General features: G+C 35.4%; 1 protein-coding gene across 1 annotated transcript in view; it reads right to left on the bottom strand.

Annotated features, from left to right (window-relative positions):
* Positions 1–17,352, bottom strand: part of BDP1 (B double prime 1, subunit of RNA polymerase III transcription initiation factor IIIB) — a 124,632-nt gene that overhangs the window by 77,323 nt on the left and 29,957 nt on the right. Inside the window, exons 8-12 of the mRNA XM_006900046.1 lie at positions 15,057–15,111; positions 12,714–12,857; positions 7,232–7,507; positions 5,808–5,955; positions 4,011–4,169 (exon numbers count right to left, since the gene is read on the bottom strand). Of these exons, the coding sequence (XP_006900108.1) occupies positions 4,011–4,169; positions 5,808–5,955; positions 7,232–7,507; positions 12,714–12,857; positions 15,057–15,111 (782 nt within the window). The remainder of the gene's footprint in view (positions 1–4,010; positions 4,170–5,807; positions 5,956–7,231; positions 7,508–12,713; positions 12,858–15,056; positions 15,112–17,352) is intronic.

The raw sequence follows: 17,352 nt of genomic DNA, 5'->3' as shown, positions 1-17,352 counted from the left end.
GGAGGACATTATACTGAGTGAAATATCTGTAACAAAAGGACAAATACTGTGTAACACCACTGTTATAAAATAGGACTGACATGGGGGTTGAGGGGTAACAAAGAAAAGAGAGGATAAATAATGAACATTGCATTGGAACAGATGAAGGAAATAACTATTTAAAAGGAGTATATGATTAGGCCCTTTTGATTTTCTGACTCTAGCTCCTCGCACATTTCATTGTAGTATTTTGCTTTGTCATTCCGAGCAGCCTTTTGGAATCTTCTGTTCAGCTCTTTAGTATCTTGAATTCTTCCTTGTGTTTTGGCTTCTCTACACTCCAGTGCAATCTTCAGAGTCTCTTCTGACATCCATTTTGGTCTTTTCTTCCTCTTCTGTCTTTGTAATGACCATTTGCACTCTTCCTGGATGATACCTTTGACATCTTCCCACAACTCATCTGGTCTTCACTCATTAGTGTTCAAGGCCTCAAACCTGTTCCTGAGATGATTCTGAAATTCAGATGGTATGAAATCAAAGTCATATTTTGGCTCCTGTGGATTTGGTTTAATTTTCATCAGCTTCAGCTTGAACTTGCATATGAGTAATTGGTGGTCTGTTTCACAATCAGCCCCCGGCCTAGTTTTCACAGCTGATATTGAGCTTCTCCAGCGGTTCCTTCCACAGATGTAGTCGATCTGATTCCTATACATACCATCAGGTGAAGTCCATGTGCATAACCTGCGTTTGTGTCTCTTATAAAATGTATTTGCAATGAATAAGTCATTGATTTTACAAAATTCAATCATTCTATCTCCAGCTTCATTCCTGTCACCAAGCCCATGTTTTCCGACTACTCATTCTTCTTCACTGGAGAATTGTGGCATCAGGATTGGTGGAAGATCAATTAACAATCTGCGTTATGCAGATGACACAACCCTGCTTGCTGAAACTGAGGAGGACCTCATGCACTTGCTGTGAAGGGTCAAGGACTGCAGCCTTCAGTATAGACTGAGGCTCAATGTCAAGAAGACAAAGATTCTCCCCATGGGACCAACTGGCAGCATCAGGATGGATGGTGAAGAGATTGAGATTGTACACAGCTTCAGTTTGCTCGGCTCCACAGTCAACATTCTTGGCACCAGCAGTCAGGAAATCAAAAAGCGTATCGCGATGGGAAAATCTGCTGTTAGGGACCTCTCTAAAGTACTCAGGAGCAACAGTGTCTCTCTGGAGACTAAGGTGCGCCTGATACAGGCCATGGTATTTGCAATCGCTTGTTAGGCATCAGAGAGTTGGACAATGACTAGGGAGGACAGAAGGAGAGTGGATGCTTTTGAGCTGTGGTGCTGGAGAAGGGTACTGAATGTACCATGGACTGCCAGGAAAACAAACAAATTCATCTTGGAGAGGATTAAACCAAGCTACTCCTTGGAGGCAAGGATTCTGGGGCTTCGTCTGACATACTTTGGACATGTTGCCAGGAGGGACGGGTCCTGGCAATGAAACCATACAGATGACAAATAATTATTTGAATCTGCATCTATTAGCTAGTAATTTTGAGCATTATGGATACATCATTATATTTATTCTTGAAATGGAGTCTTTAAAATAAAATAAAAAGCTTAAATTCAAGCTCACTGCCAACTTGATGGCAGTGACCCTCCAGCAAGTTCTCAAGAGGCTATAAATGGTCCAGGAGGAAACTGGCCTTCTTTCTCCCACAAAGGAGCTGGTAGATCTGAACTGCTAGAGAGGCACCATTAGGTTAGCAGCAGCAGCTCCCTACAGTTTAGGCTACCAGAGCTCCCTACTCAAAAGTTTGGAATTCTGGTATCTTTGGCATATATTCCCAGAAGCAGGACAGCTGGGTCAAATGGTATTCCTATTTCCAGTTGTCTGAGGATGCAATACTGTATTCCACAGTGGTTGCAGCATTTTACATTACCCCCGGTAGTGTATAAGAATTCCGATCTCTCTGCATTCTAGTCAACGCTGCTGTTTGTTGCCCTGCTGAATTTTGTTCTTGTTGCTGGGGTAAGGTAATTATTTTGATTTGTAGCTCTCTAATAGTTAGCAATTTGGAGCATTTTTTCATGTTTGCTGGCCATCTGACATTCTTCTTCAGTGAAGTTTTCTAGTCATCTCTTCCGCCTATTTTGAGATTAGATCCTCTGCCTTTTTTCTTATTGATGTGCTGGCATATTCTGTATACCTTAATGATCAGTCAGCTATGTAACTGGCAAATATATTCTCCCTAGTCTGTGGCCTTCCTTTTTACTCTGTTGGAGAAGTTTTTCTGATGTACACAAGGATCTGATTTTTGGAAGATCTCTTTGATCTATTTTATATTCTCCTGGGCTGTAGGTTTTTAGCTATGCTTAAAAGTCTAATCATGTCATATATTAGAGCTTCTAATTTTTTTCCTATTTTTTTTTGTCACATTCACAAAATGGAACACTATAAAGCATTAAAAAATAATGAACTCGTGGGGTTTGTGGAGGTGCGGTGGGATTGTGTACCAATGAGGGAGTTTTTCTTTTGCTTTTCAAGGAGAGGAGCAAGGGGGGGGGGGTTTGTGCGGGGAGAAGGGTGTAACAATGAATGAATGGAATTCCAAAATCTCTGTAGATGTTCACTGAAATGAAAAATAAACAAACTAAATTAAAATTAAAAAAAAAATAATGAACTCATAATACACTACACAATGTGGATGAGTCTGGAAGACATTATGCTGAGTGACATGTTTCAGTCACAAATGGACAAATACTGCATAAACTCATTATTGTAATATTAGGATTTAGATGGGAGCAGAGAAGAGCAGGAAAACAATGAACGGATAACATATACTACAATGGGATGAAAGAAAGGAATGAATAATTAGAAACCATGTGTACGACAGTTAATAATCTTACAAGAGAAATTGGGGTGAATGAAGGAAAGTGTGTATGAGTGAACAAATACAATTTTTTTTTTTAAGTTTGGGACTGATGATAGAGAAAAGTTGACAACATAAAAATGAAATCATTAGGTAAGTCAAAAAGTCAAACTATAAATTGGGAAAGCATGTTGTGCAGTCCACAACAGAAGGCTACCACCCTATAAAGTGATCGTAATAAAACTAAAATTTCATAGTAAATATTAGGCTTCCAAGATCAGAGTAATGGTACAAACAAGTCTCAAAAATGAAATGCAAATGGGTTTTTTAATGTGAAGACATGTTACTATATATTTAATTTGCTTACGTGATGTTTTGCTAGTTATATATTTACCAGAATTTAAAAAATAAATTAAAAAGTGTGAAGCACTGTACAACAATGTTCATAGCAACATTATTCACCATTGCAAGAACATGAAACAGGCCAAATGGCCAACAACAACTGAAAAGACTGAGATATTGTGTTACGTTCACACAATGGAATACTATGCAGCACTCAGGAGCAATGATTTCAAAAAATACTACACAACTTGAAGATACTGAAAAGCATTATCATAAAAATAGAAGGATAACTAGTAAAACAAGTATGGGGACCTAAGCAGGGAAAAGGTGGAAGCAGAGGGGTAAGGATGGGTAAGGGTGAAACCACAGAGTTGCACAGTTTGGTTCATGGAGGGAAAGGGTGAAGGAAATGGGAGGGATCAGGGAGGGACCTGAGAAGACTGGGTAATGATTGGCAAGGTCCAATGGTGACTGATTTTATAAAGCATAATGCATGAGCGTAATTGTATGAAACACAATATGAATGAAGGATTGTGTGAAATATAATGTATACAAACCGTAAGCAAACCAATATCAAATAAAGCTTAAAAAATAATGTGAAACATTCCTTAAGTTCATGATTGTAAAAAATATGCAAAATAAAACTAGACTGAGATGAAGAGAGAGCACCTGAGTCTAAATCAACTCATGACAGTGGGTACATGGCAGAGATTCCTAAAAGAAGCATTAATATCATTTTAAAATTTATAAAAAGTTTCAAACTCTAGCCATAGTAAAAATATATCAGTAAATCCTACCATACAAAACTTACAATGACTTCTTATTTAGGTCAACATTTGTTTCTTCTGTACAACTTTCAGTATTATTCACTTCAGACAATACTCTACTGGTTCCAGCTTCTGAGGGTGGCAAATTTGAAGTGCTACATTCTGCAGACTGGGTTGATAGTGACATGGTATCTTGTTGGTTACTAAGGAAATGAAAACATATCAAGTGAAAAAGTCTAGAAATAGTTTAGAGTCTAGAAATAAACCCATACATCTATAGTGAACTGATTTTAAACAAGAGTGCAAAATACATTTAATGGGAAAATACTCTTTCATAAATGTGCAAGGATAGCCAAATTTTCCCATGTAATCATGAAAACTAAATATGTACGTCATGCTACATATAAAAACGAACTCAAAATGGATCATGGACCTCAAAGTGAGAATGAAAATTCTTAGAAGAAACAACAAAGATAGTGCCTCGCACTCTAGTTTTAAATAAAAGATTCACAGCTATGATACCAAAAACATACACATCAAAACACAAATATTATCACATTAATATCTCTAAAAAAATTTTTTTCAACCAAAAGCGTTATTAGCAAAGTGAAGAAACAATATCTAGACTGGGAGAAAATTCTCCTGTAATTTATCAAATACAGACCTAAGTAAATCATTAAATGAGCAATTAATATGAATAGACATTTCCTCAAAAAGAAACAAATGACCAAATAAGAACATGAAAAGATGTTCAGCATCATTAGTCACTAGAGAAATGCAAATCAAAACCAATGAAAGAAAACTCTATTCCCTCTAAGTCTAAAACAACAGTTGATGGCAAGAATATGGAGAAATGAACACTCATCCACTGCTTATGGGACTATAAAATGGTACAGCTACTATGGACAGTAGTTTAGCAGTACCTAAAAAAAAAAAAAGGAAATCAAATCTACATAATCAAACCATATAATCTAGCAATTCCACTCCTATGCCTACCCAAAATAACTGAAAACAAGAACACAGCTGAATATGCACCAAAGTTCACTGCAGCACTAGCTCCAATTTCCAAAAGGTGGAAACAATCTAAATGTTCCTCAACAAATTAATAGTAAATAAAATGTGGCTCATACATATAATACAACTCAAATAAAGAGAAATTAAGTCTTGGTACATGCTATAACTTGGATGTGTGACACAAAAAGACAATGATTGCATGACCTCACTTAAAAAACAAATCTCAAATCAACACTGTTAGTCAGAAACAACTCATAGCTAACCAGTCATTCAGCAGGTTTTCAAAGGCTGTAAATATTACAGGAGGCAACTGCCCATCTTTTTCCTTTGGAGCAGCTTGTGGATTTAAACTGCCTATCTCTGGGTTAGCAGCGCGACTCCCTACCTATCAGGCCACAAGAGCTCTTATGACATACCTAGAATAGCAAATATACAGAAACCAAAAATTTTTAGCCATTACCAGGAGAAAACAGGAGGCAGGAAAAAAAATAGCCTTTGTTTTGGGGAACCAACCTTTTTTTAAAGGTGTGGAAAATTTGGGAAATAGGTACTGATTATGGTTGCACAACATGGTGAACACAGTAAATTCAATAAACCATGTATGTACAAAATATTAAGACAGTCAATATATACGTCAGAAAACTAAACATCACACAATGATAAAAGAGTTCTTTCACTAAGACAAAAAAAGTCCTATGTGTATGTGTTGAACAAGAAAGTTTCACAAAGCAAAAAGCAAGAGAACTAGAAATATAAACATGCAGATCTACAATCATAGTTGACACTTCAGTATTCTCTGAATAAAGCCAGTATAAAGTAGAAAATACCTTGATGGAAGGAAATGGTCTGTTTTTTTCTCAATTTCTTGACTAGAGGGTAAGTCTTCAATGTCATCTGGGTCCTGTACACTGGAAAGCTTCTGTTCGCCGCTACATTCACCTTCATTTACCTCTGGCCTTACAGACTCACATTTACCTATGAATTCAAATATGTGTCATTTTTAAAAAATGACAGCCATTATCTCTTCAATTATTTTTTTTAAAGCATAAAGGAATTTATATACTGTACTGCCTTTTTCGACAAAGGAATAATTCATTCAACGTGCAAGTTCTTGTACATAAGATATGCATCTTATCTTAAAAAAATAATAAATCCTTAATCAACTTTTTGTACTTTAAGAAATAACCTAATATTCATATGGCAGTCTGGAGACTTTGCCTTTTATCTTGCTTAAATTTTAGTTTATTAAATTGAGCTATTTCATATTTAGTAAGGCAACAAAATGTGTTTGGCTGTACATCTAATCTTTCAGAAGTGTCCTAATTATCATAGTAACAGCTCTCATTTATTACATGCTTACCAAGTGGTAGAAATGCTGATAAATCTTTCTAATGCATCAACTCATGAAAATATTGATATTAAAAGGTAATAACTTATTCCTATCACAGAGAAGAGATTTTAAGTTATTTGGTAACAGTTAAATACATTTAGAAAGCAATTTAACTGGATGTAAACTAATTTCAGGTCTGTTTTATGATGATGTTCCATTTATATATGTATTATCCCTCAATAGTTGTTGTAAATACCATAATGCTTATAAAGCGCACACACACACATAAATACTCAGAATTGCTTATTAAAAAAACTTTAGTAAAAAAAAAAATAACATTGATGACTAAGAACTATATGAATCTATAGTAAGGTTGTTTTGGTCTGCTAGTATTATTCTCTTTATTTGGTTATCTACTCTAAGTAACACACAAAGTAAACTTTTAATGGGAAAGAAACTCTTAGCATTCATCCTATAGCTACTTAAAAGGTCAGTATGTCTGTTGTCTAAGGGAGTAAACACAGAAAATAAGAGGAATATTCATTCTGATAGCTCTTCTTATAGAGATTAAACACGTCACTGTGAGTTCAGAGAGGTGCTTTGTAAAGGTAAAACATCTGCTATTAATAAACAGAAGCAACATATATTTAAACTACCATGTATGACTTAATTATTGTCAGTGGAAGTACATCTTAGAAACAAATTTTAAGGAAAAAAATCTCCCTATTTCACTTGGATTTCTTTTACAAAGTTAAAAACAATCATGCTTAACTGTACCATGAATACATAACCAATCAATAAACTTTAATAGCTACAATCTAGAAGAAAATATTTACATTCTATCACATATTGTATAAATCTTCTCAAGGAAGGGATGAGCGTTATAAATGTTTATTAAAAAATCAAATAAAAAAACCTCACTTTTGTGTTTTTCTCCTTTAGGGCCTGATGGAGCACAGTCATCTTCCAAAAGATTTCCTACTTCTTGCTCTTCAGTTTTATCTTGATTCCGCCGTCTACTTTTCTTTTGCCTTAGGTTTGATTCTAATGTAATCTGGGCTGAATCTTGTGATAAAGTTAGAGATGGCTGTTCTTCAGTTGTCTGAATATCCTTTTCAAGCTCTTCTGTGTCTGAAATTTTAGTACTCACAGACTCATCTGGACCATCATTCACTATTTCACTGACAACTTTCTTCGCTGAAAACAAAAGAAACAGTTATGAATTTATAAATAACCTAAAGAAACATTCTTAAAATTGGAGAAAACAAACATTTCTAGGGCCTTTAGTATTGAAGACATACTAATATTCATGTCAAATGAGTAAATCAATTATGTTCAGAAAAACAACTAGAGTTCACCACAGAAACATTTTTCCAGGAAAAAGCAAGATTAACTTCATGGCTAATCAAATATCTTCCCTAAAAACCATTTATTAAAGAAAGACAGTCTCTTCAATAAACGAAGCTGGAATAAGATGATCTCCACAAAAGATCAATAAGAAAGCCCAATCAAAACAACTATGAGATATCATCTTACCCCAGTAATAATAGCAAAATTTAACAGAACAGCAAGTTAACAAATGCTGGAAAGGTTGTGGAGAAACTGGAACTTTTATTCACTGTTGGTGGAAGGGTAAAATGGTGCAACCACTGTGGAAGGCGGTGTGGCACTTTCTCAAAAAGCTGCAAACAGAAATACCATTTGACCCACCACTACTGTAAATTTAACTTTATGGCAGCAGACGGCATTCTTTCCTTCGAGGACCATGACCAGCCCTTAGCAACAAGAGGTTACTTGGAGATCCAGTACCCATGAAAATAGGGACAGGAGGGTAGTCCCTAAATCTGTAAGGGACTGACGGAAATGTATACATTGTTGAATCTAATATCCTAATTTCCTGTGTGAACTGAATTCTAGAAAAAGGCTTAGAATATTAGGGATAGTTGATTAAATCAAGACTAGAACTCAGGTGCACCCACTATGGAAGGCAGTATGGCACCTTCTCAAAAAGTTGCAAAGAGAGATACCATTTGACCCAGCAATTCCACTATTAGGAATATACCCCAAAGAGATCATGAATGCCACCCAAGCAGATATACACACACCCATGTTTATCGCGGCTTTGTTCACAATAGCAAGGGGTTGGAAACAACCTAAGTGCCCATCAACTAACAAATGGATAGGGAAGCTGTGGTATATTCACACAATGGAATACTATGCTGCATTGAAAAACAAGGAACTCATGCAATATTATTCAAAATGGGTGACCCTGGAGGACATTATGCTGAGTGAAGTATCCCAGACACAAAAGGACAAATACTGCATGGTGCCACTGTTAAAAAACAGGACTGACATCGGGGTTGGGGGGAGACTGAGGAACATGGGTTCAATAATGTATACTGTATAATGTATTCAATAATGAGGGAGAGAACTGTTTAAAAGGGGCATGTGATTAGGTATTATTGTCATGACAGGAGTCCAGAACGAAGGCTGCATAGTGAAGTGGACCTGGGGGAGGGATTGTAAAAAAAATGGGGGAACTTTTCAAAGAGTGTACTGGGGGAGGGGAGGGCAGGGAGAAAAGTGCAACAATGAATGAATGGAAATTCAAAGTCTCTGTAAATTTTCATTAAAATTAATTTTTAAAAAGTTTAAAAAAAAAAAAAAGCCTAAAGCCCAAGTTATTCCTACTACTCAGAAGAGCATATTCAATATTTTTCACCACTGATAGAGAAATGCAAATCTAAAACATGAGCTAGTACCACCTCACACTCACTAGGATGGAGGTTACCAGAAAACAGACATTATCGAGAGTTAGAAAGGACATAGGGGAAAAGGAAACCTTTTCCAGGGAGCTCCACTGAACTAGTGGGCAGGGAGTTGCACTGCTAAACTAAAAGCTACATCTCTCTGATGGTTTGAAACCACTGTGTCCCCAGTCGAAAAAAGATGAGCTAGCTCTTCCCGTTGGAAACACCCGCCCCCACCCCCCGCCACTGGAGGGTCAGGTATGAGCTGGCTCCAACTTAGTGGCAATGACCTTGAGCCTGAGTTTGTATCTGGGTATTACTGCCAAGTAAGGCTTTGAATCATGCTGAAGTGGTTCAGTCACACATTCAAATAATACAAAATAGGGTAGATGATTATCTCCTACTCAAGTCAAAATTCAACATGCAAGAAATCTGACTATTTCACTGCAAAGTGAACTAGGAGGGGGAAGTGAGGGATAAAATGTGCAACATGAACGACTTAAAAAAAAAAATAGAAAGCTGTCTGTTACGCCAACTTGTGTCTTCTGTGTCTCCTTAAGATTCAACTATTTCCAAATGGTTCAAACCACTGCTGGTAAGAATGCAGAATGGTCAACTCTTGAATGGAAAAACAAATTACTTTGTAAACTTTCACTCAAATTACAATTGAAAAAGATAGTAGCATTAACAAAAAATGTAAAAAAGGTACAACACTGCAGAAAACAGTTCGGTGGTTTCTCAAATATGACATAGTAATTCCATTCTGATATACCCAAGAGACCTGAAAGCAGACAACACAACAATTATGTATACACCAATTATAAGAATTATTATAGGATTATTCACAATACCTAAGAAGTAAAAAACAAAACTGTAAGATGACAGAATAAATAAAATGTGGTACAATGTCTTATTTAGACGTGAAAAGTAATGAAGACCTGATACATACCACATAAATGAACCTTGAAAGCATATAATTAATGAGTGAAGTAACTCAGACACAATAAGCCATTCTGAGGGACCTCCCTGACACAGGTTATCTAGAATAGGCAAATGCACAGTGCTATCAGTTTATTAAGGTTATGAGAGACTGCAGAGAGAAGAGATCCTACTTAAGGAAACGTAGTTTTGGTTTGGGGAGAATATATAACTTTTGGAAATAGATATATGCTAGCTCTAATTAAAATCACTAGATTTTTACACTTGGAAATGACTGACCTGATACACTCTGGGTTATATGCATATATACACATATAAACACAAATCTAATCATAAAAGAGAATAAAATACACAAATTTACTTTTGTTTTAAAAATACATTTTTCAGTTCGTGCCCACCCAGGGACACACACACACACAAAAATACATTTTTCTCTGATGGCCTAGTGGCAGGAAGCTGCACTGCAATCCCAGAGGTTTGATGTGGTTCAAATCCACAAGATGTTGTTCTGCTGGAGAAGGATGGGCAATCTCCTCCTGTACCAGTCAGATCCAATTTGGAGGTATACAGAAAAAAATAATCAAATTTTTTTAAAAAATATATTTTTATGACTTTAGTGAAAGTTTAGAGAAAGACTGAATTTTCATTCATTTATTGATACACACCACTTTTTCCCCCCCAAAAGAAAATCAGGATAAGATTCTGAAACTGAAAAAAATGAGATCTGATTTATTCTGTAAAAAACCTACCAGGAATTTTAGAATTGTCAGACTTGTAATACTTTCTCTGAAAGGCACTTACAAAAAATAAATACAATGTGTTATGTTAACATCTATAACAGATAAATGACAAGAATTAATATATCTATCCCCATCTCCTAAGGCTAGAGAAGGCAAGTAAAATAAAATTGGCTGAAAATGAAATGGCAGTTATTGAGACATCAGAAAAAAGAACTCTAGGTTGATTCTGTGTGCGAAAGAGCACAGCAAGCTGGACTGTTAACTCTTGAATTTCAGCTTATACAGGTGGGTAGTATCAGAGAATTTGATTGGGAGAGCTCCCACTTACTCTTAACTAATGAAAGTGTCTCACTGCCCCTGAACTGTACAAATAACACGGTTTACACTCAACAACTGCTTTCCTCTGGCAAGTCTGAAATTCTTACTTATGCTGAGGCAAAGGCTGTATATATGAACTCACTCACTACTGCAGTCAGTTCCTAGCCACAGTGACACTCCATTGGGTTTCCGAGGCTGCAGAGTTTAACAGGATACTGCTGGTCTTTCTCCCTCAGAGCCACTAGTGGATATGAACCACTACAAGTGTGTGGCCTTTTGGTTAGCAGCACAGCACACTACAGACTATACCAGCAAAATATGTAAACAGTTCCGAAAAAAAAAGCTTAAAATAAGGATAGCCCCTATTTCACAAGTTGTTGCTGGACTTTGGTATTAGAATTAAGTACATCCTATGACTTCACTGATGGAAAATCCTTAAAAGCTTGGGTCTGGCTTCCCCTGGCGTTCATTAGATGCACCTTTCACTTCTGCTGTTTTGTTGTTTATCCTTTTGCTGTAATAAATATTTACCATAACTGCAGCTGCAATATGCTGAGCCTTGTGAATTCCCTACTGAATTACTGAAACTGGGGGCAGTATTGGGGATCCACAACACAGGCTCTCTTACTCCTTGATTTCATTCTAAATGCAACTACTAATAATCCAAGAATTCAAAGCAGACAAATTATCTATCTATCTATTTATCTATCTAACTCTCTCTCTCATAAAAAAGAAATTCATTGTAATTTGCTTGTTTTTTAAAAAATTACTTTTGTTTAGAAAGAAATATCAAAATAAGATTCTGAAATTGAGATAATACTATTTATTCTGAGGGGCTGGTTCTGTACAATGAAAACAAATAAAAAAGGAGGTAAAATGTAGACTACCCTACATACAAGGTTCCCTGAAGTTCCAAAATCATGACGGTTAAAAATTATAAATTCTTAATAGTTCAGTATTAAGGAAACATAAGCCTAAAAACCTAAATAGCTTCATATATACTATTTTCTACATGTTGATATTAATCTTTATAAATAAGCTATGCTTAAACAATATTCTCTAGTGCAACTTCAAAATACTTCCATTTTTTCCCTAATACTAGGATTTTGAACTAGGTTTTTTTTGTCCTAAGAGGAAAATGATGATGAATAATAAAACATGACAAATGAAACTAAAAATCCTGATTCTCCTTTATTAGCTACAACTGTGCTAAAAAAATCTTAAAAAAAGTGTAGTCAGAATGCTGCTTCAAAGGATGGTGAGAGTTAGTCTCATATACACTGGCCATGTTATCAGGAATAACCCATTCCAAGAGGAGGGCATCACAGTAAAATAGAGGATCACTGAAAACAGGGAGACACAGTGGCTGCAAATTGTGAGGATGTGCTGGCCAGGCAGTGTCTCATTCTCCTGTGCACAGGGTAGCTGCATCAGAACCATATGAAAGCACGTAACAATAACAACATGTTCTATGTGGTAGGAAGACATTAAATCGGCAAGCCAAGTAAATGATAAAATTTGTAAGGGAGATGCTATTTTGGCCTAGATAACTAGACTGAAGAAAAACCAGTTACATCCAATGAGCACTGAAAGATTTGGGGGATAACATTATAATCATATACAAGTTAAAGGGGCAAATTCTTTTAAAATAAATACCTTTAACATTTTTCCGTGGTTTGGAGGGTTTCTTCTCCTTTGAATTGTTACTTTTAACTGATTTTTGTTTTCTTTTCTCTTCTTCAGCAAGAACTTTCTGAAGCAAATGAGCAAAAAAATCGAAGTCAAAAGCGCGCTTTTCCTCTGTTTAAAAAAAAGAAAACAGACTCTCAAGTTTTGATTTTTAAAGTATTAAAGATCAAAAGCAAATGGATGTGTCTATTATGGGAAAATAACTCCATACACTGTAGTACAGTCACACAAGAAAACACCCCTCAAAAATACAAAAAAAAAAAACCCAAAACCTACTGTCATAGGCAACATGTATGAATCAAGAAAATGCTGAGTGAAAGAAGACGACAAAACAAGAATACCTAATACATATATTAGACTTTCAAGAACAAATTCATGTGTTATTGTTGGTATATGTTTTTGAGTTGGAACCGACTCATAGCTGACCAGCCAGCAGGTTTTCAGAGGCTGTATATATTGCATGGGAGGAGACTACCCATCTTTCTCCCAATGAACAGCTGATGGATTCAAAACACTTGTCTGCAGTGTAATTCCTCACCCACTAGACCACCAGTGCTCCCTAAATAAATGTAAGACAACTCAAATGAAAATAGTGGGTATTTTGGAACAGGAGAACAGTGATGGATATTAACTAGAAAGAGGGGCAAAGGGATCTTGCTGGGCTATATAGGAAATGTCCTATAACTTGTTTTGGTGGTGGTGGCATGGTGATAACATTTGTCACTAAAACTCATCAAATCATACAATGCATTGTATGCAAATTATAAATAAATTTTAAAATTAATGGTCAAAGGTGTCTCAGGTCCTCAAAAAGTTTGCTTAGACTGCCTCTTCAGAAGTTCCTAATAAAGTACAATATTTAATTTTTAAATTGTTACAAACCACTGAAATCACTGAATTTCAAATAAAGCAATTAAAATGACTTTATTAACAGATTCACAACTCAAAATATTTATGGATCCTTTCCATATATCTGTAAGATTGTGAATTATCCTTTCTCAATCTCCACTTTTTAAACATAATTTTTTCTAAAAGTTTCAGGATCACCACATCTCTTAATTAGAAACTGTTAAAACACAAATAACCTAAAATGGAGAATAGTGTAGATCACAATATTACAGATCTTCCAATAATTATTCCTAAAAGTGGTTTCCGACAACAATGAATGAATGAAAACCCAAAATCTCTGTAAAATGTTCATTAAAATTAATAACATTTAATAATTTTTTTAAAAGTGGTTTCCCTAAGCAACTAGTATAACACTGAGAATGATAAGGTTCATTCATCTACCTTAGCGTCTATTCATAAAATGAGTATACATGTGAAATTCTATTTAAATCTTTTCTAAAACTAAAACTGTTAAATGAATATATAATATTTTTATTAATTATAGAACTCTTACAATTATAACCAATCAAAACTCATTGCCATCACGTTGATTCCAGCTCATAACCCTACAGGGGAGAGCAGAACTGTCTTATAGGGCTCCCAAAGCTGCCCACATATTATCTGTGAAGCACCAAGATTTCAAATGCCAAACTCTGAATTAACAATTGAAAGCTTAACCATGGCATCAACAGAAGTCCTTTTGATAATTACAGGTCTATTTTAAAAAGCATATCTTCCAAAAACCACAGAAGCCACATAAACAGTACATTTAATTTGAGTCTTTTTTAATATAAAGATTCCCCTAAGGCTTTCTCTGCAAAAAGAGACAAAAATGTTATGACAACATTAAAAGCTGAAAGGTATGCATCACTCTTGAAATCATGTGTAAATGAGACTATTACCTCTTTAGACTTTCCTGACAATGCAATAAAAATGCCACTTGAAAAAAAAGGTACTATTTTCCTCTTAGAAATGAGTCACAGTCTAAAAAACATCTGATCAACTGTATATCTTCCATCAAATTAGACTTAAGACTACAAGCAAGATTCTCATTTCCCCTGCTCATTACAGAAGGTAGGCTGTGTTGCTGACTGAAGGAATGACTGACCAGTGGAAGGAACCACATACAGTACTGAGTATTGTTTCTGGAACTTCCAGAAACAATAAAACCTTTCAGTTTCATTCTCTGTCCTTCATTAACCTTTTAAGACTGTTCATCTGCTTTTTGCTGTTTCAGCTAATCCCACACCTGGATCTATGGCAACTGCCAGATTCCTAAACAGAAACATTTTCTTTTTTTTTTTCTATAGCAATATTGGGGCAAAATAAATCTCTAATTTGCTAAAATCAAATTTTTAAAAACTGATCATTTACTAGTATTTCCAAATACTATTACTCTGTAAAAAAGGCTTTAATACTTACGAAATGCTTTGTCTATTCTCCATCCATTTGTTTTCTCTTCACGTTTAAATTTATTCTGTTTAAAACAAAATTTTTTTCCATTAGTTAAATGAAATTATTTTTAAATAAGTCTTACATGAGCTCTTATAAACTGCATAAAACTGTAACTAAAGAATATATCTATTATTAGATACAAAATTTAAACCTTTCACTTTTAAATTAACTTTTAAACCTAATCAGGATGAAAGATTTATACTTTCCTGATTCTCCTTTTGATCAAAGGAATAAACCAGTTACGGAAGCTGGATTTACAGATGATAGAAAAAAATTAAGTCAACTACAATGGGGTGAAAAAAATCAAATCTTCAATCAATTAAGTTAATCAGCATTAACTTTATAAAAACCAATTTCAGAAATTAAACATTTTATATTCATTTTCATACATATTTTTAATGGCATGAAGCTCAGGCTGTAAGGAAACAATCTTTTTAAGAAGCAAAAATTTTATATCTTACAAATCTTCTATATATTTTAAGACACATTTTTTTCACACTTGCTTCACCACCAAAGATCCCTATGTTCAGTTTCAATCCAGGTTATCTCCATTAATATGCAGATAATTAAGGTTTAAGTCTTAACTCATCCTACAAGAATTACAAAGAATAAGGGCATAAATTTGTATTTGAAAATATATAACTACGAATAAACCTAACAGGAGAAAAAATAGTCAATCTCTCTCCTACAAACTTTTATTATAAAAACACACGCAAATTTAATTTGAAAAAACTGCACAGATAAGGGAAAAAAATCACACAAAAGAAATTAACTACTTCATGGCCCTCTTCTTTTCAAAAGTAACCATTAAGCTGAATTTTAAAGCACTTTTTTCTCTTGTTTTACTGTTGTACCATACAAATGTGCTTTACTGTTATACCATACAAATCTTCTTAAGAGTCTATATTTCAGTGTCACTCATATTTTTATGAGTCACTGATTTCACTTTTTTTAAAAAAAATTATTATTTTGTGTGTGCGTGTGTACTGTCAAATCAGATCTGACTGGTACAGGAGGAAACTGCTCCTCCTTCTCCAGCAGAGCATCTGGTGCTTTCAAACCACGTACTTCTGGGATTGCCGTGCAGCTTCTTGCCACTAGGCCACCAGAGCTCCCTTGATTTCACTTTTAACAACTTTTAAATACAGGCTCCCTGCCTCTCACTCTTATTTCCTTATTCTTTCTTAAAGAAACAAAAAACAAAATTTCTTATTTTGTGTGTGTGTGTACCGTCAAATCTGATCCAACTGGCACAGGAGGAGATTGCCCCTCTTCCTCCACCAGAGCATCTGGTGGATTCGAACTGTGCAACTCTGGGATTGCAGCGCTGCTTCTTGTCACTAGGCCACCAGAGCTCCTCTCCTTAATTATTCTTTATAACACCTACTACTATATAATGGAAAATTTTCAAAGATGACCGCATTTCTTCCTTAAAAGGTTATATATTCCGTAAATATTAGAAAAGTTAAGCAAGCAACAAATGTTGCCGAGGTTGTGGAGAAAGTGGAACCCTTGTTCACTGTTGGTGGGAGTGTAAAATGGAGCAACCACTGTGGAAAGCAGTGTGGTGCTTTCTCAAAAAGTTGCAAATAGAGATACCATTTGATCCAGCAATTCCACTACTGGGAATATACCCTAAAGAGACCATAACTGACATCCAAGCAGATATATGCACACCCATGTTCATCACGGCTTTGTTCACAATAGTAAGGAGTTGATAACAACCTAAGTGCCCATCAACAAACGAATGGATAGGGAAGCTGTGGTATATTCACACAATGGAGGACTTACTACACTGCATTGAAAAACAAGGAACTAATGCAATATTATTCAAAATGGGTGACCCTCGAGGACATTATGCTGAGTAAAATATCTCAGTCACAAAAGGACAAATACTGCATGGTGCCACTGTTGTAGAAAGTGACTGACATCAGGGTTGGCGTAAGACTGAGAAAAACTGGATAGATTACGTATACTGAATTGAAACAGACAAGGGAAAGAACAGTTTAAAAGTGACATATGGTATGGCCAAGCACAATCAATAAGAGTGCATCTAAATTCCAAAATCAATCTCCATAATAGTCTATGTGTTTCCTACTGCCAAAAGGGCCTTTTAGAGTAGTGAGAGAAGATCTTCACCCTGAAACCCACAGCGTCCCTTTTCAGCAGGAAGTAGCTAAGAGAATACCCCATCTCCTTTTCCTTATGAATCAGGGTGAAGTCTCTCTCAGGGAGGAGTGATAGGGAATGGCAAAGGACACAC

This window comes from Elephantulus edwardii, unplaced genomic scaffold (assembly GCF_000299155.1).
Source record: "Elephantulus edwardii isolate Elephantulus edwardi_28Jun2011 unplaced genomic scaffold, EleEdw1.0 scaffold00271, whole genome shotgun sequence".
NCBI classification, from domain to species: Eukaryota; Metazoa; Chordata; class Mammalia; order Macroscelidea; family Macroscelididae; genus Elephantulus; species Elephantulus edwardii.
This window is presented reverse-complemented; position numbering and strand designations above follow the sequence as displayed.